The sequence below is a fragment of the Oncorhynchus mykiss genome, chromosome 4 (assembly GCF_057628025.1).
Source record: "Oncorhynchus mykiss isolate SJ-2025 chromosome 4, ASM5762802v1, whole genome shotgun sequence".
Classification (NCBI taxonomy): Eukaryota; Metazoa; Chordata; class Actinopteri; order Salmoniformes; family Salmonidae; genus Oncorhynchus; species Oncorhynchus mykiss.
This window is the reverse complement of record NC_143025.1, coordinates 64512885-64540298: the sequence shown is the minus strand read 5'-3', so window position 1 is coordinate 64540298 and position 27414 is coordinate 64512885. Positions and strand designations below refer to the sequence as shown.

The following is a 27414-nucleotide window of genomic DNA, read 5'->3' as shown; positions in this document are numbered from 1 at the left end:
TATCTTATACATACTGTACCTACATACATACATACATACATACAGTTGAAGTCGGAAGTTTACATATACTTAAAACCTCTTGAGGATAGGGGGCAGAATTTTCACTTTTGGATAAATAGCGTGCCCAATTTCAACTTCCTGCTACTCCTGCCAAGAATATAAGATATGCATATTATTCATAGATTTTGATAGACAACAAATCTGTTTTTTTCTGGATCAAACGTGCTTTATAAATGGACATTTTCGATATATATGGACGGAATTAATCGAACAAAAGAACCAATTGTGATGTTTAAGGGACATATTGGAGTGCCAACAAAAGAAGCTCGTCAAAGTTAATGCATATTTTATATTTTATTTCAGCATTTTGTGCAGCGCCTGCTACGCTAGCTCCTTTGTTTACTGCTGGTGCATATGGGTGCATGCTATCAGATAATAGCTTCTTATGCTTTCGCCAAAAAGCATTTTAAAAATCTGATGTTGGCTGGATTCACAACGAGTGTAGCTTTAATTGAGTGTCTTACATGGGTGATTTAATGAAAGTTTGAATTTTATAGAATTTTATTTGAATCTGGCGCTCTGCATTTCCCCTGGCAACTGGCCAGTTGAGACGCTAGCATCTCCCCTATCCATAAGAGGTTTTTAAGTTGGAGTCATTAAAACTCGTTTTCAACCACTCCACAAATTTCTTGTTAACAAACTATAGTTTTGGCAAGTCAGTTAGGACATCTACTTTGTGCATGACACAAGTCATTTTTCCAACAATTGTTTACAGACCGATACATGTGGATGTATTTCAAGGCCTACCTACAAACTCAGTGACTCTTTGCTTGACATCATGGGAAAATCAAAAGAAATCAGCAAAGACCCCAGAAAAAAAATTGTAGACCTCCACAAGTCTGTTCATCTTTGGGAGTAATTTCCAAACACCTGAAGGTACCACGTTCATCTGTACAAACAATAGTATGCAAGTATAAACACCATGGGATAACGCAGCCGTTACACCGCTCAGGAAGGAGACGAGTTCTGTCTCCTAGAGATGAACGTACTTTAGTGTGAAAAGTGCAAATCAATCCCAGAACAACGGCAAATGACCTTGTGAAGATGTTGGAGGAAACTGGTACAAAAGTATCTATATCCAGAGCAAAACGAGTCCTATATCGACATAACCTGAAAGGCATCTCAGCAAGCAAGAAGCCACTGCTCCAAAACCGCCATTAAAAAGCCAGACTATGGATTGCAACTGCAGATGGGGACAAAGATCGTACTTTTTGGAGAAATGTCCTCTGGTCCGATGACACAAAAATTTTACCTTTTGGCCATAATGACCATCGTTATGTTTGAAGGAAGAATGGGGAGGCTCATAAGCCGAAGAATACCATCTGAACTGTGAAGCACGGGGGTGGCAGTATCACGTTGTGGGTGTGCTTTGTTGCAGGAGGGACTGGTGCACTTCACAAAAGAGATGGCATCATGTGTCAGGAAAATTATGTGGATATATTGGGTCTTCCAAATGGACAAGACACCAAGCATACTTCCAAAGTTGTGGCAAAATGGCTTAAGGACAACAAAGTCAAGGTATTGGAGTGGCCATCACAAAGCTCTGACCCCAATCCCATGGAACATTTGTGGGCAGAACTGAAAAAGCATGTGCGAGCAAGGAGGCATACAAACCTGACTCAGTTTCACCAGCTCTGTCAGGAGGAATGGGACAAAATTCACCCAACTTATTGTGGGAAGCTTGTGGAAGGCTACCCGAAACGTTTGACCAAAGTTAAACCATTTAAAGGCAATGCTACCAAATACTAATTGAGTGTATGTAAACTTCTGACCCACTGAGAATGTGATGAAAGAAATAAAAGCTGAAATAAATCATTCTCTCTACTATTTTTCTGACATTTCACATTCTTAAAATGAAGTGGTGATCCTAACTAACCAAAGACAGGGAATTTTTACTAGGATTAAATGTCAGGAATTGTGAAAACCTGAGATTAAATGTATTTGTCTAAGGTGTATGTAAACTTCTGACTTCAACTGTACACACACACACACACACACACACACACACACACACACACACACACACACACACACACACACACACACACACACACACACACACACACTCTTAAAATGTAAAGGTAAATCCTGATAATGCCCTGAATGGAACATAGCCTTTAAAGGTAAATTGGGCTACAATGCGAAACTTCGGCAATACGGATTGAATCATCAAATTATTGTAACAATTTAGGCAAAAAGAGTCAAATGTGTAATGCGCTTATTGATTGGATGGTCGTGTGGTCGATGAAAGAGACTATCACATCCTCTCAAAGGGAGTGGTTACAACTATGACGTCATCAAATGTTGTGTTCTGCCACAGATTTTTTTTATGTAGAGTTCAATGTAGTAATTTCTGATTGGTCAACTTTATATTGGGATCATCATTATGGTAATAGACTATTGGTACAAAAGCACAAGAGTCAAGTTCACATTTGTATCACATTGTGACCAAAGAAAAAGGATTCACGTGATACATCACTATCTGCATGGCTGAGGAGAGGTAAGGTATGCTGAACTGAACAGAAAAATTTACTTAGCCATCTTTTGAAATGGCAAAACACTTGTGGTATTTGTGAACATATTTCCAATGAATAAGCAACAGTAAAGTACATTTTAATACATTTTATTAAGTGACAAAAATACAGCATTTGAATTTGTTTAATTAAATCATCCAACATAATGTAATAATTTCCAACTAGTATTAATTTTAAGACAATAATGTATATTTTATATTTCAGATAAGATTCTTTCAACTACGTCCATGGAACGGGGAATCAGTCTCCTCAGCAAGGCTGATATTGTTGAGAATATATTTCTATGTTTTGAGTCAATGAATGGGTCTTGCAAAAGATCAATCTTTCCTCCAACAATACGAGTATTACTTTATCTCTTACTAGGCTCAATGTCTGTTCTCACAGTGTGTGGCAACCTTCTTGTAATCATCCCCATCATTCACTTCAAACAGCTCCACACCCCAACCAACTACCTCATCCTCTCTCTGGCTGTGTCAGACCTCCTCTTGGGAGTTTTAGTGTTGCCTCCCAGCATGGTATATTCAGTGGAAAGCTGCTGGTATTTTGGAGATTTATTCTGTAAAATCTACACCAGCACTGATGTTATGTTGAGCAATACATCCATTATTAACTTGTGTTTTATTTCTATTGATAGGTATTATGCAGTGTGTCGCCCTCTCCTTTATAGAACTAAAATAACTGTTCATGTTGTTCTGATTATGATGCTGGTCATCTGGACTGGTTCTGCTATAGTAGTGTTTGGTATAGTATTTTTGGAGCTCAGTACTTGGGGCATGGAGGATTTTTACTATAATAATGTTGCCTGTGAGGGAGAATGTATTTTCTTTCAAAACAAAGCATCGAGTACTGCGTCTTTGGTTCTCTCATTCTACATCCCAGGAGTAGGGATGCTTAGCATCTACCTAAAGATTTTCCTAGTAGCACAGAGACAGGCACGCTCAATTCAGGGTACAACCAATCAGAACTCTGTAGGCAAATCACAGAGGAAGGCCACCAAAACACTTGCTATCATTATGGGTGTATTTCTATCATTCTGGACACCCTTTTTTGTCATCAACAGCATTGATCCTTTTATTAGTTACTCTACCCCACCTGTTTTGTTTGAAACACTTATATGGATTGGCTATTTGAATTCAGCTATTAATCCCATGGTGTATGCATTCTTTTACAGTTGGTTCAGGAGGGCGTTTAGAATTATAATTTCTGGTCAAATATTTCAACCTGACTCTTCAGAAATACAATTGTTTTCAGAATAAGTACAGTGAGCTCCAAAAGTACTGAGACAGAGACACGTTTTGTTGTTTTGGCTCTGTACTCCAGCACTTTGGATTTGAATTGTGATTTCATTTGAGGATATTTTGATCCATATTGGGTGAATTGTTTAGAAATTACAGCTCTTTTTGTACATAATCCCCCCCATTTTAGTAAAACAAAAGTATTTGAGCGAATTCACCTTTGTGTGGATTAAAGTAGTAAAAAGGTAGGTTTTTGTTCCCATATTCATTGCACGCAACAATGACTACATCCAGCTTGGGACTCTACAAATTCTATCAATAGAAATTAATGGTAAATAATGTATTGTGTAATTTTGGTGTCACTTTTACTTTAAATTGTGAGTGAGAAAGTTACAGTCACACAAATATCATACACCCAACACATGCCAACCTCCCGTTATTATAATGGTGCGAGGTTAGCATGTCTTGAGGGTATGATATTTGTGCTTCTAACTTTCTCACTCATCATTATTCACAATTCATTCAGGATTATCCGTAATCATGATAGCATCCACATTAATGTAGAAGTGTTTAGAAACGGGCCTTCCGAGTGGCACAGCGGTCTAAGGCACTGCATCACAGTGCTTGAGGCATCACAGTGCTTGAGGCGTCACTGCAGACCCGGGTTCGATCCCAGGCTGTTACAACCGGGGGACCCATAGGACGGCGCACACCTCCCCCCGGGTTAGGGGAGGGTTTGCCCAGGGGGGAGCTTTACTTGGCCTGACTCTGGTCATCAGTTGAACGGTGTTTTCTCCAACACATTGGTGCAGCTGGCTAAGGTTAAGTGGACGGGTGTTAAGAAGCACGGTTTGGCAGGTCATGTCGACCTTCACCTCCCGAGCCCATTGGGGAGTTGCAGCGATGAGACAAGATCCCCCCCACCCGCCCATTGGGGAGAAAAAGGGAGTAAAATATAACCACAAAATAAGTGTTTAGAAACATCTTATGTTATTATTTACAATAAAACATGACTCCAAAATGAGACAATACATTATGTACCATTCATATCTATTGGGCACAAAATAATGTGAAACACAAGCCGAGAAAAAAAATGCAAATGCATCCAACAAATTTGTAGAGTCACAAGCTGGATGTAGTCATTGTGTGCCATGAATATGAGACCAAAAACATTACTTTTGGAGCTCACTGTATGTCTCAAATCAATACTGACAAAGATACGTGACACGTGCCTTTGTTCTCAGTCCTTTATTAAACCATATCAGACACAGGTGTGTAGGTTTAAAAAACAAGTATAATCCAGTTGGCCCCGAAACATGAAATCAATCCATGTAATCTAGTAGGAGTTAGCCTCTCCTCTCCCATATCTTATACACACACACTGTACATTGTTATAGGATCTCTGTGGATGTCGTATCCTCTCAGTTTTGTATGAATTGTTTTGTAACTCCAGCTGAATGATGTTGTCTAAATGACATGGTGAAAACATGTTTGCACTTAGGTGATATTATTGAAATAAAGATGATTTTTGTTGACAATGTGTAATGTTTTCTGTGATACAATTTTTTTGAAGATCGTAATTTATACTTCACATGATACTGTATATCCCTTAATTGTCCTCTCTCGTTCGTTGTAACAAGGAGACCAAGGCGCAGCGTGATGAGAATACATTCCACTTTATTAAAGGAAGCACACGTAAACAAACTAACGCGCCGCTATAAACCACTGGTGCTGACACAGGCAACTAATACATACACAATAACCCACAAACTATCCCAGGCATATGGCTACCTAAATATGGTCCCCAATCAGAGACAACGATAAACAGCTGCTGGAAAAACACCTAGACTGGAAAAAACCCATAAACATACTAAAACCCTAGACAGGACCAAAAACACATATATCACCCTCGTCACACCCTGACCTAACCAAAATAATTAATAAAATAAAGATAACTAAGTTCAGGGCGTGACAATCTCATAACAACTGACCAACAGTGTGCACACAATATACAGTACCAGTCAAAAGTTTGGGCACACCTATTCATTCAAGTGTTTTTCTTTATTTTTACTATTTTCTACATTGTAGAATAGGGAAAACATCAAAACTATGAAATAACACATGGAATCATATAATAACCAAATAAGTGTTAGACAAATCAAAATATTTTTAATATTTGAGATTCTTCAAAGTAGCCTGATGTGGCTATATTTTCATTTGGAACACTTTTTGGTTACTAAATTATTCCTTATGTGTGATTTCATAGTTTTGATAATAAATAAAAAAATAAAAAATAAATAAAAACCCTGGAATGAGTAGGTGTGTCCAAACTTTTGACTGGTACTATACATATTAATCTGGAACTGTGAATCTGGCACATAATGTAGGTTGTAATGTGATAACAAATAACTCGTACTCTATGCTATATACATTGATTCTTTCCTTTGTTTACTTGGCCCTGTGTTTTCCATCTGTGTCTGAGATGCAAGCAAGTTATGGAACATTTAGCCTCTGAAGCCCAGTCATCTCAGGAAGGATGGCAACGTGAAATGGTACATTTGAATGCATTTTAAATACTCCAGGCATGTACTGTATCTATTTGTTTTCCCACATTCCATTTGTATTACTTCTTCACTAGAGCACCTGTCAGTTTTGTAGAGAAAAATATTATCAAGATGGACAACTCATTCCCGTATGATTTCATATTGTATTTTTATCATTTTTTTCAACATACATTTTTATTCAAGAGCACATAAAGAACAAGTACAGAACTCTGCAGTCTGTCTGTAAGATCGTAATGAGGTTCACATACCAATATGAAGGCTGATATACCCCTTATTAACACTTAGGGAATTATAACTAATAAACGTCCTTTTATTTTTACATTTTTAAAACAATACAAATACATTCAGTTTAAAACGGTTCAGCAATGCAATTACATTGAACATTACACAGGGATGTGAAGAGTGTAGTGTAACGGGATTCTTCTGTTGAAGGAGAGGCGGACCAAAACGCTGCGTGGTTATTGTGATACATCTTTAATAAAGATGAAAATAGAACAATACACAAAAACAAGAAAACGTGAAAAACCGAAAACAGCCCTATCTGGTGTAACAAACACAAAGACAGGAACAATCACCCACACCAAACAGGCTACCTAAATATGGTTCCCAATCAGAGACAATGACTAACACCTGCCTCTGATTGAGAACCATATCAGGCCCAAACACAGAAACAGACAAACAAGACATCCAACATAGAATGCCCACTCAGCTCACACCCTGACCAAACAAAACATAGAACACACAAAGCAAACTATGGTCAGGGTGTGACATGTAGCTTGTTTCTGAGCTGGCGGATGAATGGTTCTTGACTCTTTGCCTGCTGGAGGTACTACATGTTGGTTCCAACCTTAAAAGTAACAACAAAGAAAATGAGCAGGTCTGTTAGGAAATTCCTTTGTCACACCATCTGGATAAGGGCATTTCTGTAAAGGGGAGATTGGAAACTCCATTTGATTCGGTGTATCTTGGGGGATTTTTATTTAGCTGAACCTACTAGTTACATACATTTTGTTAGCTAGGTAAGTATAGCAAGTATAGCAAGTAACTGCTGTGAAGTCACTGAAATTATTTGAAATAACGATTTAGGTACAACAGCTATGTAATTTAACACTTAACTGACAATAAATACATTCCACGGGACGGTTAGGCTAACGTAGGCTAATGCAATTAGCATGAGGTTGTAAGTAACAAGAACACTTCCCAGGACATATACATATCTGATATTGGCAGAAAGCTTAAATTCTTGTTAATCTAACTGCTCTGTCCAACTTACATTAACTATTACGGTGAAAGAATACCATGCTATTGTTTGAGGAGAGTGCACAATTTTTTAAATGAAAAGTTATTAATAAACAAATTAGGCACATTTGGGCAGTCTTGATACAACATTTTGAACAGAGATGCAATGGTTCATTGGATCAGTCTGAAAATGTGCACATACACTGTTACAAAATCTAAATTGCACCAGGGATGGAAAAATACATGGTGGCCTTTTTCTTGCATTTCAAAGATGATGGTACAAAAAAAATACAAAAGAACGGTTTGTTTTTTCTTGGTATTATCTTTTACCAGATCTATTGTGTTATATTCTCCTACATTCCTTTCACATTTCCACAAACTTCAAAGTGTTTCCTTTCAAGTGGTACTAAGAATATGCATATCCTTGCTTCAGGGCCTGAGGTACAGGCAGTTAGATTTGGGTATGTCATTTTAGGCGAGAAAAGGGGGCGGATCCCTTGAAAAAAAAGGGGCGGATCCCTTTTTAAATATTTTTAAACCTCTTTAACTTACTCGTTTTATGCTGTCCAGTGGCACCAAAGGTGGCCATTTGATTTGCGAACTCATCACGTGCACTTATTGTGCAACAATAGTAACCAAAAAAACTGTACAATGAAAGTTTCTTCGATTTTTCCCAGACCTCAAAAGTCGTCCCCTGATGTGGTTTAAGCATTGTTGTGAACACAATTTAACATGACTTATAAAGCGGTGCTTATGCCACCCTTTATAAAACACATGTTTGTCATATTATGTCACACAGTTACGCCACATTTATAGACATTACATACGGTTATAGATGATTTGTGACATATTTATGTAGTGTTTATGAAGGCTTTATGAAGCATTTATACGCTGCACGCCATTTTTTATTTTGATGTATTTTACCCTTATTTTACCATGTAAAACACATTCTCATTTACAGCAACGACCTGGGGAATAGTTACAGGGGAGCGAGGGGATGAATGAGCCAATTGGAAGATGGGGATGATTAGGTGGCCATGATGGTATGAGGGCCAGATTGGGAATTTAGCCAGGGCACCGGGGTTGACACCAGTACTATTACGATATGTGCCACGGTGTCACGTCCTGACCTTAGTTCCTTTTTTATGTCTCTATATTAGTTTGGTCAGAGCGTGAGTTGGGGTGGGCATTCTTTGTATTTCTGGTTTTGGCCTGGTATGGTTCCCAATCAGAGGCAGCTGTATATCGTTGTCTCTGATTGAGAACCCTACTTAGGCAGCCTATTTTCCCACTATGGGTTGTGGGTAGTTATTTTCTGGTTAGTGTTTGTTGCACCTGTCAGAACTGTTCGTTTATCGTTTTGGTTCGTGTATTCATCCTTAATTAAAAGTAGTATGGATATGTACCACGCTGCCAATTGGTCCTCCTCTCCTTCCACCAACGAAAATGGTTACACACAGGATCTTTAGTGTCCACAGAGAGTCAGGACACCCATTTATTGTCCCCCTACACAGTGCAAAGTCCCCAATCACTGCCCCGGGACATTGGGATATTTATTTTTAGACCAGAGGAAAGACTACATCCTACTGGCCCTCCAACTCATTTTCAGCAGTATCTGGTTTCCCCATCCAGAGACCAACCCTGCTTAGCTTCAGAGTCAAGCCAGCAGTGCGATGTTTTAATGTGATCTTATTTAATGTGATAACATGTGACAACATGTAAAGCAACATGTGATAACATGAAACTACACGTGATCACATGTGAAGATATTTTTTTAAACTAATTTTCACATGATTTCGCATGTGAAATGTCATGTGAAATCATGTGATTTTCCACGTGAAATCATATGTTTTTCTGTAAGGGACAGACCCACCCAGATACTGTATACCACCAAAAACAATCTGTGAGTAATACAAGATCCTTTCAGAATGATCGCCCCCCATCTAGCTTCAGAGTTCGTTCTGTTAGGTGACCTAAACTGGGATATGCTTAACACCCCGGCAGTCCGATAATCAACCTCATACAAATCATCAAGGAACCCACCTGGTACAGCTCTAACTCCAAAAGGTTTTGTGACACTGTAAAGTCCATGGAGAACAAGAGCATCTCCTGCCAGCTGCCCATTGCACTGAGGCTAGGTAACACGGTCACCACTGATAAATCCATGATAATTGAACATTTCAATAAGCATTTCTCAACGGCTGGCCATGCCTTCCTCCTGGCTACTCCAACCCCGGCCAACAGCTCTGCCTCCCCCGCAGCTACTCGCCCAAGCCTCCCAAGCTTCTCCTTCACCCAAATCCAGACAGCAGATGTTCTGAAAGAGCTGCAAAACCTGGACCCGTACAAATCAGCTGGGCTAGACAATCTGGACCCTCTCTTTCTAAAACTATCTGCCACCATTGTTGCAACCCCTATTACCAGTCTGTTCAACCTCTCTTTCGTATTGTCTGAGATCCCTAAAGATTGGAAAGCTGCCGCGGTCATCACCCTCTTCAAAGGGGGTGACATCCTAGACCCAAACTGTTACAGACCTATATCCATCCTGCCCTGCCTATTTAAAGTCTTTCGAAAGCCAAGTTAATAAACAGATCACTGACCATTTCGAATCCCACCGTACCTTCTTCGCTGTGCAATCCGGCTTCCGGATGCACCTCTGCCACGCTCAAGGTACTAAACGATGTCATAACTGCCATTGATAAAAGACAGTACTGTGCAGCAGTCTTCATCGACCTGGCCAAGGCTTTCGACTCTGTCAATCACCTTATTCTTATCGGCAGACTCTGGACGGTTCCGACCTAGAATATGTGGACAACTATAAATACCTAGGTGTCTGGCTAGACTGTCAACTCTCCTTCCAGACTCATATTAAACATCTCCAATCCAAAATCAAATCTAGAATCGGCTTTCTATTTCGCAACAAAGCCTCCTTCACTCACGCCGCCAAACTTACCCTCGTAAAACTGACTATTCGATCCTCGACGATGTCATCTACAAAATAGCTTCCAACACTCTACTCAGCAAACTGGATGCAGTCTATCACAGTGCCATCCGTTTTGTTACCAATTCGTGGTATCCAATTGTTAGTAGTTACTATCTTGTCTCATCGCTACAACTCCCGTACGGGCTCAGGAGAGACGAAGGTTGAAAGCCATGCGTCCTCCGAAACACAACCCAACCAAGCCACACTGCTTCTTAACACAGTGCGCATCCAACCCGGAAGCCAGCCTCACCAATGTGTCGAAGGAAACACCGTGCACCTGGCGACCTGGTTAGCATGCACTGTGCCTGGCCTGCCACAGGAGTCACTAGTGCGAGATGAGACAAGGATATCCCTACCAGTCAAACCCTCCCTAACCGGGACGATGTTAGGCCAATTGTGCATCGCCCCACGGACCTCCCGGTCGCGGCCAGCTGCGACCAGAGTCTCTGGTGGCACAGCTAGCACTGCAATGCAGTGCCCTAGACCACTGCGCCACCTGGGAGGCCCCTACTGTTTTTATTTTATTTTATTTACTTTTGCTCTTTTGCACACTAGTATCTCTACTTGCACATCATCATCTGCTCATAACTCTGTTGTTGTCTGTGTCACACTGCTTTGCTTTATCTTGGCCAGGTCGGGGTTGCAAATGAGAACTTGTTCTCAACTAGCCTACCTGGTTAAATAAAGGTTAAATAAAAACATAAAAAAATAAATCGTGTTTTTTTAGTTGAGGTGTCCTCAGTGGTGCTGTAAGCAGACATTTGAATCCTGCTCTGCCCACCCGCTGAATCCCGCTATGCGCTGTGGGTCTAGGATTTCTACACCTGGAATCTTTCACCTTCACCTTTTTAGTTCTTGTTTTATAAACCAGAACTATACCTACTCCTGGATATATTTCATCTGTCTCTGTGAAACTGTCCAGAATGTAGACTATAATGTGATAATTGTGCTTTCTCTTTTACAAATGAGGCACATTATATTTATTTATTTATTAATCTATTTATTTATGGTCAGTCCTTGCATTTAATGCTTGTCTATGAATTGAAGAGTGGTTACATTTCTCTAGCCACATTCCTCAGCTGTTAACCAAAACAAATGGCGGGGTCACCTCTGTTGTTTTTCGAATCCCAGATTACCTCTCTACAGTTGCATGATCAGAGAGCCTAATCAAAATGAGAACCAACTGCCAAACATGACATCACCCCTATTGTTTATCAACACCTTCTGAGTGGCGAGACACCTTTGGGAATGGGATCAAAATGAGAACCAACTGCCAAACATGACATCACCCCTATTGTTTATCAACACCTTCTGAGTGGCGAGACACCTGTGGGAATGGAATCATCATTAAAAGGTGTTAACGTAGCCCTGTGGATCCTCCATTTGTCCACCTTTAACAGAACCATTACTATGGAGACCTCTCAACATGCTCATCTGATGCCATGAAGTGGTTGCCATGGGCACCTCAAAGCACAGGTCATTGAGGTCACAGACTCACTACACAAAGTGACCGACCTCTTCTGTACTAGTGTGGTTTTTAATCAGGTCTCTGCAAAATAATGTAAAATCTTCTAATTAGGACATACTGCAGTCATTTTACCAATGTTTATAGTACCTGCTTGGTCATCATTACAGTTAACAGTTACATTCTCAAAATGTTTGTGTCTGAACATTAAAAGACATTTGCCATGGTTCATTTTATTACTTCCAGAAGTCAGTATCTCAAACAATGTCAATGCTTTTGTCAGACAGCTACTGTAGAGAATACATAAGCAGCATGGCAAGATATTATTGTAGTTAGTGTACAAACAGATAGAGTTACAGACCATTACATCACAGGACCTGTAAAGCAGGGGTTTGTAGGAGGTCCTGATTAAGGTGCTCCAGACTCACTGATGTACTCCAAAACACTCCATAAAGGCACACAGTCTGTAGATGTCCAATTGCTCAATTGTTATTTCTATTAAGGAGACAGTATACCCATTGATTGTTGAAGAAGTAAGGGCTTGATTCAATCCGTAGTGCTGAAGAGCTGCAGTACGGTGCGATAGAAATGTAAAGACAATGTTCCCACGGTGTTGGAGACTGCATACACGGTCAATGCTGCACATGTCGGCTCAATCAATTTAAAATCGCTCTACAGAGCAGATCTTCAGTGTCATGGATTGAATTGCACCCGAAATGGATTGCTATTTCAGATTTAAAGATAAACAGTGAGCGTTGTAACAATACAGGGTTATTACAACTGGGCCCATGACTGATGAATAACTTTGATCAACTGAATCATGTGGACTCATCAGACACAGTGAACAACATACAGTAGGAGTCTCCACTGACTAATCATCTGATTTCATTGGCTGTGGAGCAGCCAGAATATTAAACAGTTCAAAATGTATGTTGTGACCATTTTGACCAGGGGATGTCCTTTAATGGTATCCCATATCTGTTTATGCTAGACAACCTAAGGCTAAAGCAGACCACTGGATTCCATGAAAATACAACACCTAGCATTGGGCTGAGTAGCTACTGGAAGTGTAGTGGAATCCAATGAATTGGTTTAGCATTAGCTGGCCTAGGATGCTGCCGAAAAAGGCATTTTAATTCAAAACTAGCAGTATTTCAATCTTGTAAATGTTCCACATCAGACAATGGGATAATTAGGAGTACAGTGACACCTTCCATCCCTAGATTGAGGTATGTTTTCAAACTACACCGGGGTGCTAATCTCATTCACAGACACTTAAATATCACATTTACATAAGTATTCAGTCCCCAGAGCTGGGGGATGTGGAGGGCATGGCCTCCTCCCGGCCGGGACAGCTCCACGCGAGGTGCCCCGGCTCACCGCACTCACAGCAGTGTCTCTGATCTAGGTCCAGCAGCCGCCAACGTCGTCGGTTTGGGTCACCCTCCTGCAACACAGCCTTGGCTGGTTCTGTCCGGGCCCCCTTCAGCCCCTCTCCTCTCTTTGTGTTGTTCATCCCCCTCGCCGCATCTCCTCTCTCCACTCGGGCCCCTCTCAGCAGGTCCTGGGTCTTCTGGGGAATTTCCACAGCGGTCAGCAATTCCTCCAGGCTCTGTGGGTTCTGCATGATCACCGTCTTCTTTATCTCGTATGGCAGGGCCCGAAGGTACTGATCCAGGACGAGCTTGTCAATCATCGGGAGGGATGGTACTTCAGTCCGTAGCCAGCCCTTGGTCAGGCGCACCAGGTCGCTCATCTGAGCAAGGGGGAAAAGGGTGGGGTCAAAGGCCCAGTCGTGGACCAGTTGTGCACGGTGTGTGAGGCTGAATCCATAACCGCTCAGAATCTCCCATCTGATTCCCCCATAATTCGCGGCCTGGTCAGCGTTCAAATCAAATTAGGCCTTCTGGGCCTTCCCAGAGAAGTTGGGTGCCAACAGGCTGGCCCACTTGGGCCATCCTTTCCTCTGTGCCGTCCTCTTGAAGGTGCACAAATCTTCCTCCCTTAACTGAACCAGGAACTGATTCGGGCCAGACTCCTGAGCCCTCCCAACCTTCAACTGGGCTACCTCCGCTAACAGTCTGCGGTTTTGTTGGTGCTGCTCCTCCAGCGCTTGCTCCTGGAGAGCCTGTTGCTTCTGCTGGCTTAGGATGAGCTGAGCCACCAGCTCCTCCATGGTAATCTCCGTACGCTCGATCCCACGGCACCCAACCGTGGGGTGTTGGGTTGAGCGTGCAGAGATTAAAACAGAGAGAGAATCGTTGTAAGGCCAGGAACCAGCGGGTAACACAGTCATTCGTGTCCTTACCTCTTGCCATCCACGCAAGAGGGGCATGGTCAGTGATCAGGGCGAACTTCCGAGGAGGTAATACTTGAGGGTGTCCAGTGCCCACTGCACGGCGAGGCACTCCTCAACAATTGAGTACTTCTTCTACATCCGGAGGAGCTTCCTACTGACAAACATGATTGGGTGCTCCTCGCCTTCCTGCTCTTGGGACAAAACGGCCCCTACCCCTGTGTCAGATGCGTCTGTCTGGACCAGGAGGTTTTTTGAGAAGTCGGGGGTGACAAGTACCGGGTGCGAACATAGAGCATCCTTCAGGGCCTGAGATGCCGCCTCTGTGTGCTCCGTCTATCGCACCGTCTGGGGTAGTCATGCTTTCGTTAAGTCTGCGAGGGGAGAAGATATTGCAGCAAAGTTAGGTACAAACCGACTGTAGTATCCTGCTAACCCCAGGAATGACTTCACCTGCCTCTTGGTTCAGGGGACAAGGCCATCGCCTAATGGCAACATTTTTTTTCTTCTTAGGGCTTCACATTTCCCCTCCTGAATGAGGTCAGTAAGTTCGATGCCTACCCCATGCCCCGGGCGGACAAACTGATCGACCGCTTGGGGATGGCGAGGTTCTCCCATGTTCACAGAGGAACTCTGGAGCTTTGTCAGAGTGACCATTGAAATCTTGGTCCCCTCCCTGACCAAGGCCCTTCTCCCCCGATTGCTCAGTTTGGCCGGGCGGCCAGCTCTAGTAAGAGTCTTGGTTGCTCTAAACTTCTTTCATTTAGGAATGATGGAGGCCACTGTGTTCTTGGGGAACTTCAATGCTGGAGAATTTTTTTGGTACCCTTCCCCAGATCTGTGCCTCGACACAATCCCGTCTCAGAGCACTACGGACAATTCCTTCGACCTCATGGCTTGGTTTTTGCTCTGACATGCACTGTCAACTGTGAGACTTTATATAGACTGGTGTGTGACTTTCCAAATCATGCCCAGTCAATTGAATTGACCACAGATGGGCTCCAATCAAGTTGTAGAAACAAGGGTGATCAATGGAAACAGGATGCTCTTGAGCTCAATTTCGAGTCTCATAACAAAGGGTCTGAATACTTATATAAATACGTTTTTTCAGTTTTTTCAAAAATTCTGAAAACCTGTCTTCGCTTTGTCATTATGGGGTAGTGTGTGTAGATGGATGAGAATTGTTTTAGAATAAGGCTGTAACTTAACAAATTGTGGAACAAGTCAAGGGGTCTGGATACTTTCTGAAGGCACTGTACACATCAACATACACATCAATATTCACATCAATAAACTAAAATCTAAATACAATTATAGAAAATAAACACATTCTTCAGCAAAAATGTCCTCAGTCAGCCTTTCACAATCGGCACCAATTCATTCAACTTTAGAGGACCTATGATCGGTTTAGATTTGGTCCGGTTTGTACCGGACCAAAATCTGAACCAATCATAGACGTCTATGTTTGGGCCAAATAGTATTGCTGACATGTAAAGGTGATTGAGCCGACATATGCAGCGTTTACCGTGAGTGCAGTCTCCGCTAAAGCGGAAACACTGCCTTTAAGTATGCAAAGGCAGCAGCTACACTTACTGGGATCCAAACTGGAACAAAACATCACAAGAAAACAATAGGCCGGTCCGGACCAAATCTGAACCAAACATAACTGTCTTGGGGCATTGAAATCAAGGCCGGTCCTGACTGCACCAAAAAAAAAGACTTTGCTGTTGGTCCGTGCTTAGTGGGATCTCAAGCTGTTATGTTATCCAGAATCTAATGCCTCCTGCACCATGCATCCTTTGCTCACATACATCAGCTCCACATGCTAACTCACATGTTTACAATGTCTCTGGCACCATCTGTTGAAATGTTTCACCTGGTGTTTATAGCCATAGATCGATATGAGGCTGTGTACAATCTACTTCGCTATTCCACCAAGATTACTATACCAATTGCATGGCTCATGGTTTTTGCCAGTTGGGCCATTTTGCATTGTACTCCTATGGCCTACTATCTTAAAAGACAAATGTAAGTGACCTGGATAAATTCCTTGCACCCATATATTGCCTGGGAAGTCGGAATATTTTCTTTAATACATTGTGGGGCTCCATAGACAAATTGATAGCTTTTTCTTTCCATGCTCTATTATGGGGAGTTTGTATACCAGAACAGTTTTGGTTGCAAAATAACATGTAAGAAAGACTGAAGACAGATTTTTTTTAAATCCTTTGAGGGAGGTAGAGGCATGGTGTCTCAACGGTCAGAGCGAAAAGCAGCTAAAATATTAGGCATTGTGGTGGGTGTTTTCATCTTTTTCCTGGCTGCCTATCTTTGTTACTGCCGTAGTTGATACATACAAACTTTAGCACACCTGCCATTCTATTTGAAGTGTTTATCTGTCTGCGTTACTTTCATTCTACTGCAAATCCAATCATCTATGCCGTGTTTTATTATTGGTTCCAAAAACGTCTTCATCTTATTGTCACATTGAAAACATAAGGGACCTTTTTTGGAGGGGCAGACTGATGTGCCAGGTAATTTACTTCCCAGAAAATAGTATTTGTTGGATTAATGTCAATAAATGTATGTGGCTTAGTGGCTGTATTTTTATTTGTTTTACCTAAGCAATGACACGCTCACCCTGAATAGAGTGTTTTTAAACCCTATTTGCACGGGACTAGTATTACCAGAGAACATTTGGTTATGTAATTATTAACCCAGGATGTCTGTTCTTCCAGAGAACGATTCGGACCGGATTAGTGTTTTCCAAACTACCCCCTGTCATTCTTACCTTTTTTCATACTGATAGTTATGACGGAAGCCTGCAGGGTTCTTTTTTACGCGTGTAGATAATGTATTTCAACAAGTCTAGGGCTAGGCGACAACAGGGCAACAGTGATAACTTGAGTTTGGTTCCCAAGTTTCAAAACCATCTTTGGTATAGTGTCGCCATAATATTTGAATTGAGGAAGTGTGATCATAATCGTTAGCATGTCGATTTGCACGGGACTTACATTACCCGACCTCCCCCAGTAAACTGAATAGAAGCATTTAAGAAATATATTTTGCACATTGTACTGCTCTCTATATTTGACTTTCTTTTTGTGTAACAATGTTTGACTTCAAAATCTGAATTTGAGTCTATTATAAAATGGCATGATACTTGATACTATCCACAATGGTGTTGAGGGGAGTGATGACAACCATACGACATCATCAGTTTGAGTGCCCTGTAGAGTTGAATGTAGAAATGTCTGATTGGTCAAAAGGATATTGTAATCACCATTATGCTAATAGACTATAGGTACAAAAGCATGAGATTCAAGTTCAGATTTTTGTATCACATTGTGACCAGAGATAAGGGATTCACATGTGATGCATCATCTGCATGGCTGAGAGGTAAGCTATGATGAAGCACCACGAAAACAAATTATACTTGCTGAACTGGAAACATTTACATTGAATGTCACACCTTTTGAAATGGAAAAAGCATGTCCCTTTGGGTGTTTGTGAAAATATTTCCAATTAATAAGCAACAGTAATTTAATAGATTTTACTAAGTGACAGTATACTGTGGGGAAGAATACAGCATTTCATTTGTTTTGTATTAAACCATGCATAATGTAATTTCCAAAATGTAATTGCTTAAAATGTATATTACTAACTAATGTGACAATCATGTTATTACATTTTTTCCAGATTCTTTCAACAATGACAATGGAACCAGGAATCAGTCTCAGCAAGGCTGATATTGTTGAGAATATATTTCTATGTTTTGAGTCAATGAATGGGTCTTGCAAAAGATCAATCTTTCCTCCAACAATACGAGTATTACTTTATCTCTTACTAGGCTCAATGTCTGTTCTCACAGTGTGTGGCAACCTTCTTGTAATCATCCCCATCATTCACTTCAAACAGCTCCACACCCCAACCAACTACCTCATCCTCTCTCTGGCTGTGTCAGACCTCCTCTTGGGGGTTTTAGTGATGCCTCCCAGCATGGTACATTCACTGGAAAGCTGCTGGTATTTTGGCGATTTATTCTGTAAAATCTACACCAGCACTGATGTCATGTTGTGCACTGCATCCATTCTTAACTTGTGTTTTATTTCTATTGATCGGTATTATGCAGTGTGTCGCCCTCTCCTTTATAGAACTAAAATAACTGTTCATGTTGTTCTGATTATGATGCTGGTCATCTGGACGGTTTCTGCCGTAGTAGGGTTTTGTATGATATTTCTGGGGATCAATATTTGGGGCATGGAGGATTTTTACTATAATAATGTTGCCTGTGAGGGAGAATGTATTTTGTTTCAAAACAAAGCGTCGAGTACTGTGTCTTCGGTGATCTCATTCTACATCCCAGGAGTAGGGATGCTTAGCATCTACCTAAAGATTTTCCTAATAGCACAGAGACAGGCACGCTCTATTCAGGGTACAACCAATCAGAACTCAGTAGGCAAATCACAGAGGAAGGCCACCAAAACACTTGCTGTCATTATGGGGGTATTTCTATCATTCTGGACACCCTTTTTTGTTGTCAACTGCATTGATCCTTTTATTAGTTACTCTACCCCACCCGTTTTGTTTGTAACATTTGTATGGATTGGCTATTTGAATTCAACTATTAATCCCATGGTGTATGCATTCTTTTACAGTTGGTTCAGGAGGGCATTTAGAATGATAATTTCTGGTCAAATATTTCAACCTGACTCTTCAATAATGCAATTGTTTTCAGAATAAATATGGCCAAATCTAATACTGACAAAGAAGTGTGACACATGTGCCTTGCTCTCAGTCCTTTATTCAACAATATCAGACACAGGTGTGTAGGTGTAAAAAACAAGTACAATCCAGTTGAATTTTGCTCTATACTCCAGCATTTCAGATCAAATATTTCATATGAAGTGACAGTACAGACTGTCACATTTTATTTTAGGGTATTTTTTATACGTATCTGTTTTACTGTTTAGAAATTAATGCATTTCATGTATCTACAGAGTATGTTTTTAATTTGATCACACTTTCTTGCTGAGAATTTTCCTGCATAGAAGGAAATGCAAAATTGTAGTGTATTTGAGTATTAAAAAGGCTTCTGAAGTTTCTAATTTCCACTTAGATTTTTTGTTATGGCAAATAAAATATCAGCCAATACAAAAGTGTCCATTCATTATAATCCACATTTCTTGTTGCTGCTGAATCTTTTTCCTGCTGTAGCAAAATATCCTACATCTGTGGTCCCCTGAAGTTGAAGGTGTCATAAGTATTAGGACAAATTCACTTATAGTGTGTTACATTTTGTCAAAAATGTAGTATTTGGTTCCATATTCCTAGCACACAATGACTGCATCAAGCTTGTGGCTCTACAAACTTGTCTGATGCTTTTGCAGTTTGTTTTGGTCGGGTTTCACATAATGGTGTGTAATAAAAAGCGTGAGCTGGCGCACACCCAGAGAAAATTATTCAGTGTAGAGGTGCTGTCTAACGGTGAATAAACTAGAAAAACAAAGAGAGTCGCACACTCAATATGTATAAATTACCAGTAATTTAATGGGCCAAAATTGAAATGTATTGCCCGATAGAAACGAATGGTAAATAATGTTGTGTGTCATTTTGGAGTCACTTTTATCGTAAATAAGAATAGAATAGTTTCTGAACAGTGCCGTTTCTAGGAATAAGAGACAAGCAGTCGGTTAGGGGCCCCCCTTAGGGAAGGTAGTCTACCCAGCTATCTAAACATCGAAGTAATCATGGCAAAATTACTGACCGGTCACGCAATCCAGATCTCTAGGGCAGGCGTTATCAACGTGGGGTCCGCGGTCCCGTTTTTCTTTTTTCTTTTTTTTAAGGAATATTAAAAAAACAACAGATTGGAATAATAATATTTAGAGGGTATAGTACAATACAATGTAATAATATTAATCTACAATGTACATTCTTAACCCTGGGCAACATGGGCCTTGGAGGTTTACAAGGTTTAGTAGTATCCACAGTACTCCACACATTATCCATGTTTCAACTCAATTCTTCTTGTATTATTTTTGTACATAAATACACTAATTTAAAGCTACAATATGTAACTTTTTGGGGCGACCCTACCAAATTCACATAGAAATGTGATTTATAGATCTGTCTTTCGCATTGAAAGCAAGTCTACGAAGCAGTACATCTGTTCTGTGCGCGCTACTTTTCCCTTTAAGTTTTGTTTTTGCTTCTTTTCCTTTTGGTTTTGTACACCAGCTTCAAACAGCTGAAAATACAATATTTTTGGTTATGGAAAATATATTTCACTGCTTGTTTTGCCCCATAAACTGAAATTAGGTGAACTATTAGAATTTTAGCAACCAGGAAATGCTTAGGGGCCCAAAAAAGCTAGAAATAGTCCTGTTTCTGAACACTTCTACATTAATGTGGTTGTTATCATGATTACAGATAATAATGAATGAATCGTGAATAACGATGAGAGAGAAAGTCACAGATTCTGAAAGATCATAACCCCAAAACACGCTTACCTCTCACAATTACCAATAAAAAAAAGGGTAGGTTAGCATGTTTTGGGGGGGTAATGATCTTATTTACTCTAATGTTCTCACTCATCATTATACACAATTCATTCATGATAATCCATAATCATGGTAGCATACACAATGTAGAAGTGTTCAGAAACATTGCTTCTTATTTACAATAAAAGTGACTCCCAAAATGACACAATACAATATTCATCATTCGGTTCATATTGGGGCAAAACACAATCAAACAACCAAAACAAACTGCAAATGAAGCCAACAAGTTTCTAGAGCCACAAGCTTGAAGTAGTCATTGCATGCTAGGAATATGGGACCAAAACCGTAAAACAGATGTGTATTAAAAAAAATACCCTCAAATAAATGGTGACATTCTGTACTGTAACCTCATATGAAACAATGTATCTTAAATCCAAAATGATGTAGTATAGAGCGAAAATGTTTTTAAAAAAAAGTAGCTTCACTGTCCAAATAAATACTGACGGACAAACAAACTTCTTCAGTTGAGCGCCTGTCAGTTTTGCAGAGAAAAAGATTAACAAGATGGATAACTCATTCCAGGTGATTCAGTACTGATACGTTTTCATTTGTTCACATTCACTTGTATTCAAGAGCACAAAAATAACATGTGCAGAACATACGATAAGTCTGCAGTATGTTCATAAGAGCGTGACGAGGTTCACATACCAATATTAAGGCCTATATACTGTCCCACCTACAGTAGATATACAAAAACAAAACCTCAGAGTTATACAAGATCCCTGCCCAGTGAGCACCCTGCATCTGGATGAAGAGGAACATCAAAATAATCATCTACTGGGCCCTGTTTGTCGGCAGCATGTTCTCTCTGTTATATCTTGATGTAGATATAACATCATTAGTTGATCATCCCGACAATATCTCATGAAATACTAACAGCACTTATACATCAACAAATGGCACTGCTGCTGGCTCACCAAATGGACTGTATTACACAAAGGAGGCATGTCATTATTTGAGAAGTATCTACTTCTTCTCTGGTGTCTGTGTTGTGGAGGCAGAGGCACAGAAACTCACATTAATACCTTAGTCAGAGAACACTGTGAAACTAAGAATTGATGCTATAACTAGCAATCATTATTGGAAAGGTGGCATCCTATGACAGTGCCACGTTGAAAGTCACTGAGTTTTTCAGTAAGGCCATGCTACTGCCAATGTTTGTCTATGGAGATTGCATGGCGGTGTGCTCAATTTAATACACCTGTCAGCAATGTGTGTGGTTGAAATAGCCAAATCCACTCATTTGAAGGGGTGTCCAGATACTTTTGTATACAGTGGAAGTTGGAAGTTTAGCCAAATACATTTAAACTCAGTTTTTCACAATTCCTAACATTTAATCCTGGTAAAAACTCCCTGTCTTTGGTCAGTTAGGATCACCACTTCATTTTAAGAATGTGAAATGTCGGAATAATAGTAGAGAGAATGATTTATTTCTGCTTTTATTTATTTCTGTAACGTTCGTCGTCTTCCTCTGATGAGGAGTAAGAGAGATCGGACCAATTTGCAGCGTGGTAAGTGTCCATTTTAATAAGACAAACTGAACACTACAAAAATACAAAATAACAAAGTGAAACAAACGAAGCGGTCCCGTGTGGTAACAAACACTAACACAGAAAATAATCACCCACAACTCAAAAGTGAAACCAGGCTACCTAAATATGGTTCTCAATCAGGGACAACGATAAACAGCTGCCTCTGATTGAGAACCATACCAGGCCAAACACAGAAATCCCAAAACATAGAAAAAGGAACATAGACAACCCACCCAACTCACGCCCTGGCCATACTAAAACAAAGTTATAATAAAATAACTAAGGTCAGAACGTGACAGTACCCCCCCCCCCCCAAAGGTGCGGACTCCGGCCGCAACACATTAACCTATAGGGGAGGGTCTGGGTGGGTGTCTGTCCGCGGTGGCGGCTCTGGCGCGGGACGTGGACCCCACTCCACCATAGTCCTTCTCCACCTCTTTACCCGCCTCCGTGGCCTCTTTAACGCGGCGACCCTTGCCGCCGACCTCGGACTGGGGACCCAAGCCACGGGGCCCCAAATGGACGGGAGATTCCGGCAGCACCGGACAGACGGGAGATTCCGGCAGCACCGGATGGGCGGGAGACTCCGGCAGCTCCGGAGTGAAGGGCGGTTCTGGCAGCTCCTGGCTGACTGACGGCTCTGGCAGCTCCTGGCTGACTGGCGGCTCTGGCAGCTCAGGACAGACGGGCGGCTCTGGCAGCTCTGAGCAGGCGGGAGCACCTGTAGGAAGGAGACGGAGAGACAGCCTGATGCAGGGGGCTGCCACCGGAGGGCTGGTGCGTGGAGGGGGCACCAGATAGACCGGACCGTGAAGGCGCACTGGAGCTCTCGAGCACCGAGCCTGCCCAACCTTACTTGGTTGAATGCTCCCCGTAGCCAGACCAGTGCGGTGAGGTGGAATAGCCCGCACTGGGCTGTGCTGGAAAACCGAGGGCACCTTGCATAAGGCTGGTGCCATGTACCCCGGCCTGAGGAGATGCACTGGAGACCAGATGCGCTGAGCTGGCTTCATGGCACCTGGCTCGATGCCCACTCTAGCCCAGCCGATACGAGGCAATGCTATGTATCGCACCGGGCTATGCCTGCGCACCAGGGACACCGTGCGCCTCACGGCATAACATGGTGCCTGCCCGGTCCCTCTCTCTCCACGGTAAGCACGGGGGGTTGGCGCAGGTCTCCTATCTGACTTCGCCACACTCCCCGTGTGCCTCCCCCAATACATTTTTGGGGCTGCCTCTCGGGCTTCCAGCCGCGCTGCCGTGCTGCCTCCTCATACTGCCGCCACTCAGCTTTCGCTGCCTCCAGCTCTGCCTTGGGGCGGCGATATTCCCCAGCCTGTGCCTAGGGTCCTTTGCCGTCCAGGATCTCCTCCCATGTCCAGGAGTCCTGAGATCGCTGCTGCTGCTGCTGCCCGTTACCATGCTGCTTGGTCCTTTGGTGGTGGGTGATTCTGTAACGTTCGTCGTCTTCCTCTGATGAGGAGTAAGAGAGATCGGACCAATTTGCAGCGTGGTAAGTGTCCATTTTAATAAGACAAACTGAACACTACAAAAATACAAAATAACAAAGTGAAACAAACGAAACGGTCCAGTGTGGTAACAAACACTAACACAGAAAATAATCACCCACAACTCAAAAGTGAAACCAGGCTACCTAAATATGGTTCTCAATCAGGGACAACGATAAACAGCTGCCGCTGATTGAGAACCATACCAGGCCAAACACAGAAATCCCAAAACATAGAAAAAGGAACATAGACAACCCACCCAACTCACGCCCTGACCATAATAAAACAAAGACATAATAAAAGAACTAAGGTCAGAACGTGACAATTTCATCATATTCCCAGTGGGTCAGAAGTTTAAATACAGTCAATTAGTATTTGGTAGCATTGCCTTTAAATTGTTTAACTTGGGTCAAAGATTTCGTGTAGCCTTCCACAAGCTTCCCACAATTAGTTGGGTGAATTTTGTCCCATTCCTCCTGACAGACCTGGTGTAACTGAGTCAGGTTTGTATGCCTCCTTGCTATCACACGCATTTTCAGTTCTGCCCACAAATGTTCTATAGGATTGAGGTCAGGGTTTATGATGGCCACTCCAATACCTTGACTTTGTTGTCCTTAAGCCATTTTGCCACAACTTTGGAAGTATGCTTGGGGTCATTGTCCATTTGGAAGACTCATTTGCGACCAAACTTTAACTTCCTGACTGATGTCTTGAGATGTTGCTTCAATATATCCACATAATTTTCCTGACTCATGATGCCATCTATTTTGTGAAGTGCACCAGTCCCTCCTGCAGCAATGCACCCCCACAACATGATGCTGCCACCCCCGTGCTTCACGGTTAGGATAGAGTTCTTCGGCTTGCAAGCCTACACCTTTTTCCACCATACATAACGATGGTCATTATGGCCAAACAGTTCTATTTCTGTTTCGTCAGACCAGAGGACATTTCTCCAAAATGTATGATCTTTGTCCCCATGTGCAGTTGCAAACCGTAGTCTGGCTTTTTTTATGGCGGTTTTGGAGCAGTGGCTTCTTCCTTGCTGAGCGGCCTTTTAGGTTATGTTGATATAGGACTCATTTTACTTTGGATATAAATACTTTTGTACCCGTTTCCGCCAGCATCTTCACAAGGTCCTTTGCTGTTGTTCTGGGATTGATTTGCACTTTTCGCATCAAAGTACATTCATTTCTAAGAGACAGAAGGTGTCTCCTTCCTGAGCGGGATGATGCTGCGTGGTCCCAATGTGTTTATACTTGCGTACTATTGTTTTTACAGATGAACGTGGTACCTTCAGGCGTTTGGAAATTGCTCCCAAGCATGAACCAGACTTGTCCAGGTCTACAAAAAATGAGGTCTTGGTTGATTTCTTTTGATTTTCACATGATGTCAATCAATCACTGAGTTTGAAGGTAGGCCTTGAAATACATCCACAGGTACACCTCCAATTGACTCAAATGAAATGATGTCAATTAGCCTATCAGAAGCCATGATATCATTTTCTGGAATTTTCCAAGCTGTTTAAAGGCACAGTCAACATAGTGTATATAAACTTCTGACCCACTGGAATTGTGATACATTGAATTATAAGTGAAATAATCTGTCTGTAAACAATTGTTGTAGAAATTACTTGTATCATGCACAAAGTAAATGTCCTAACCGACTTACCAAAACCCCTTCCCCTTCCCTTTTTCCACATTTTGTCATGTTATAGCCTTATTTTAAATGGATTTTAAAAATCCTCATCAAGGCATACACAATACCCCATAATGACAATGTGAAAACAAGTAGACATTTTTTTTGCAAATGTATTACAAATAAAAAACAGAAATACGTTTGATGGAAAATGTTGTGGTCACATGCATGAATGGTCACATGCATGAACCAAACGTTAATGAGGAATTCATTATGAATGATGAATAAGCTAAATCATGCCAATATAACTTGTCTGTGTAAGCAGTATATAAGAGAACTAACGGGACTGCCCCGGTAGAGCTCACTTCAGCCCGGTACATTATGCATCTAAGTTTGACTGTGACCTCTCCAGCTTGCTGTTAATAATAAAGAATGATTCATTTAAGATTGACTTCAGGTGTCCCTAGTTGTAATTTCCACGGCATACTATATTTACATAAGTATTTAGATCCTTTGCTATGAGACTCAAAATTGAGCTGAAGTGCATCCTGTTTCCATTGATCATTCTTTAGAGGTTTCTACAACTTGATTGGAGTTCACCAGTGGTAAATCCAATTGATTGGACATGATTTGGAAAGGCACACACCTGTCTACATAAGGTCCCACAGTTGATAGTTCATGTCAGATCAAAAACCAAGCCATGAGGTCGAAGGAATTGTCTGTAGAGCTCCGAGACAGGATTGAACCTGGGAAGGTTACCAAAAAAGATTCTGCAGCCTTGAAGGTCCACAAGAACACAGTGGCCTCTCTCATTCTTAAATGGAAGAAGTTTGGAACCACCAAGACTCTTCCTAGAGCTGTCCGCCTGGCCAAACTGAGCAATCGGGGGAGGTGGGCCTTGGTCAAGGAGGTGACCAAGTACCCGATGGTCACTCTGACAGAGCTCCAGAGTTCCTCCGCTTGGAGTTTGCCAAAAGGCACCTAAAGGACTCTCAGACCATGAGAAACAAGATTCTATGGTCTGATGAAACCAAGACTGAACTCTTTGGCATGAATGCCAAGAGTCACATCTGAAGGAAATCTGGCACCTTGCCTACGGTGAAGCATGGTGTAGGCAGCATAATGCTGTGGGCATGTTTTTCAGCGGCAGGGACTGGGAGACTAGTCAGGATTGAGGGCAAGATGAAAGGAGCAAAGTACAGAAAGAGCCTTGATGAAAACCTACTGCAGACCGCTCAGGACCTCAGACTGGGGTGAAGGTTCACCTTCAATAGGACAACACAAGAATGGCTTCGGGAGAAGTCTCTGAATGTCCTTGAGTGGCCCAGCCAAAGCCCCGACTTGAACTCGATCTAACATCTCTGGAGACGTGAAAATAGCTGTGCAGGGACGCTCCCCATCCCACCTGACAGAGCTTGAGAGGATCTGCAGAGAAGAATGTGAAAAACAGGTGTGCCAAGCTTGTACCGTCATACCCAAGAAGCCTCGATGCTGTAATCGCTGCCAAAGGTGCTTCAACAAGTACTGAAGGGTCTGAATACTTTATAAAAATTATTTTCAGTTTTTTATTATGTCTAAAATGTCAAAAAAACAGTTTTTGCTTTGTCATTATAGGGTATTGTGTGTAGATTGATGAGGGGAAAAAACAATATCATACATTTTAGAGTAAGGCTGTAACATAAAATGTGGAGAAAGTCAAGGGGTCTGAATACTTTCCAAATGCACTGTAGTGTAGCAATCAAGAGGAAACTGACTTTTGTTCGCCAAATGTTGGGGGATGCTATTCACGAGGACATATTG

General features: G+C 41.6%; 2 protein-coding genes and 1 pseudogene across 2 annotated transcripts; all 3 read left to right on the top strand.

Annotated features, from left to right (window-relative positions):
• Positions 1-2700: 2700 nt before the first annotated feature.
• LOC110520971 (trace amine-associated receptor 1-like) lies at positions 2701-3850 on the top strand. Its single transcript, XM_021598419.3, has one exon. It carries the CDS (start codon positions 2822-2824, stop codon positions 3848-3850), a length of 1029 nt encoding a protein of 342 aa, XP_021454094.3. The 5' UTR covers positions 2701-2821.
• Positions 3851-16219: 12369 nt separating this feature from the next.
• Positions 16220-16875, top strand: LOC149984106 (trace amine-associated receptor 13c-like; annotated as a pseudogene).
• A 1212-nt stretch (positions 16876-18087) lies between these two features.
• LOC110520970 (trace amine-associated receptor 1-like) lies at positions 18088-19488 on the top strand. Its single transcript, XM_021598418.3, has one exon. The coding sequence runs from the start codon at positions 18088-18090 to the stop codon at positions 19117-19119; it is 1032 nt and encodes a 343-aa protein (XP_021454093.3). The 3' UTR covers positions 19120-19488.
• The last annotated feature ends 7926 nt before the right edge of the window (positions 19489-27414 follow it).

Excerpts from the sequence above, each read along its gene's own strand:
- LOC110520971 (XM_021598419.3), top strand. The coding sequence starts at position 2,822 with ATGGAACGGGGAATCAGTCTCCTCAGCAAGGCTGATATTGTTGAGAAT.
- LOC110520970 (XM_021598418.3), top strand. The coding sequence starts at position 18,088 with ATGACAATGGAACCAGGAATCAGTCTCAGCAAGGCTGATATTGTTGAG.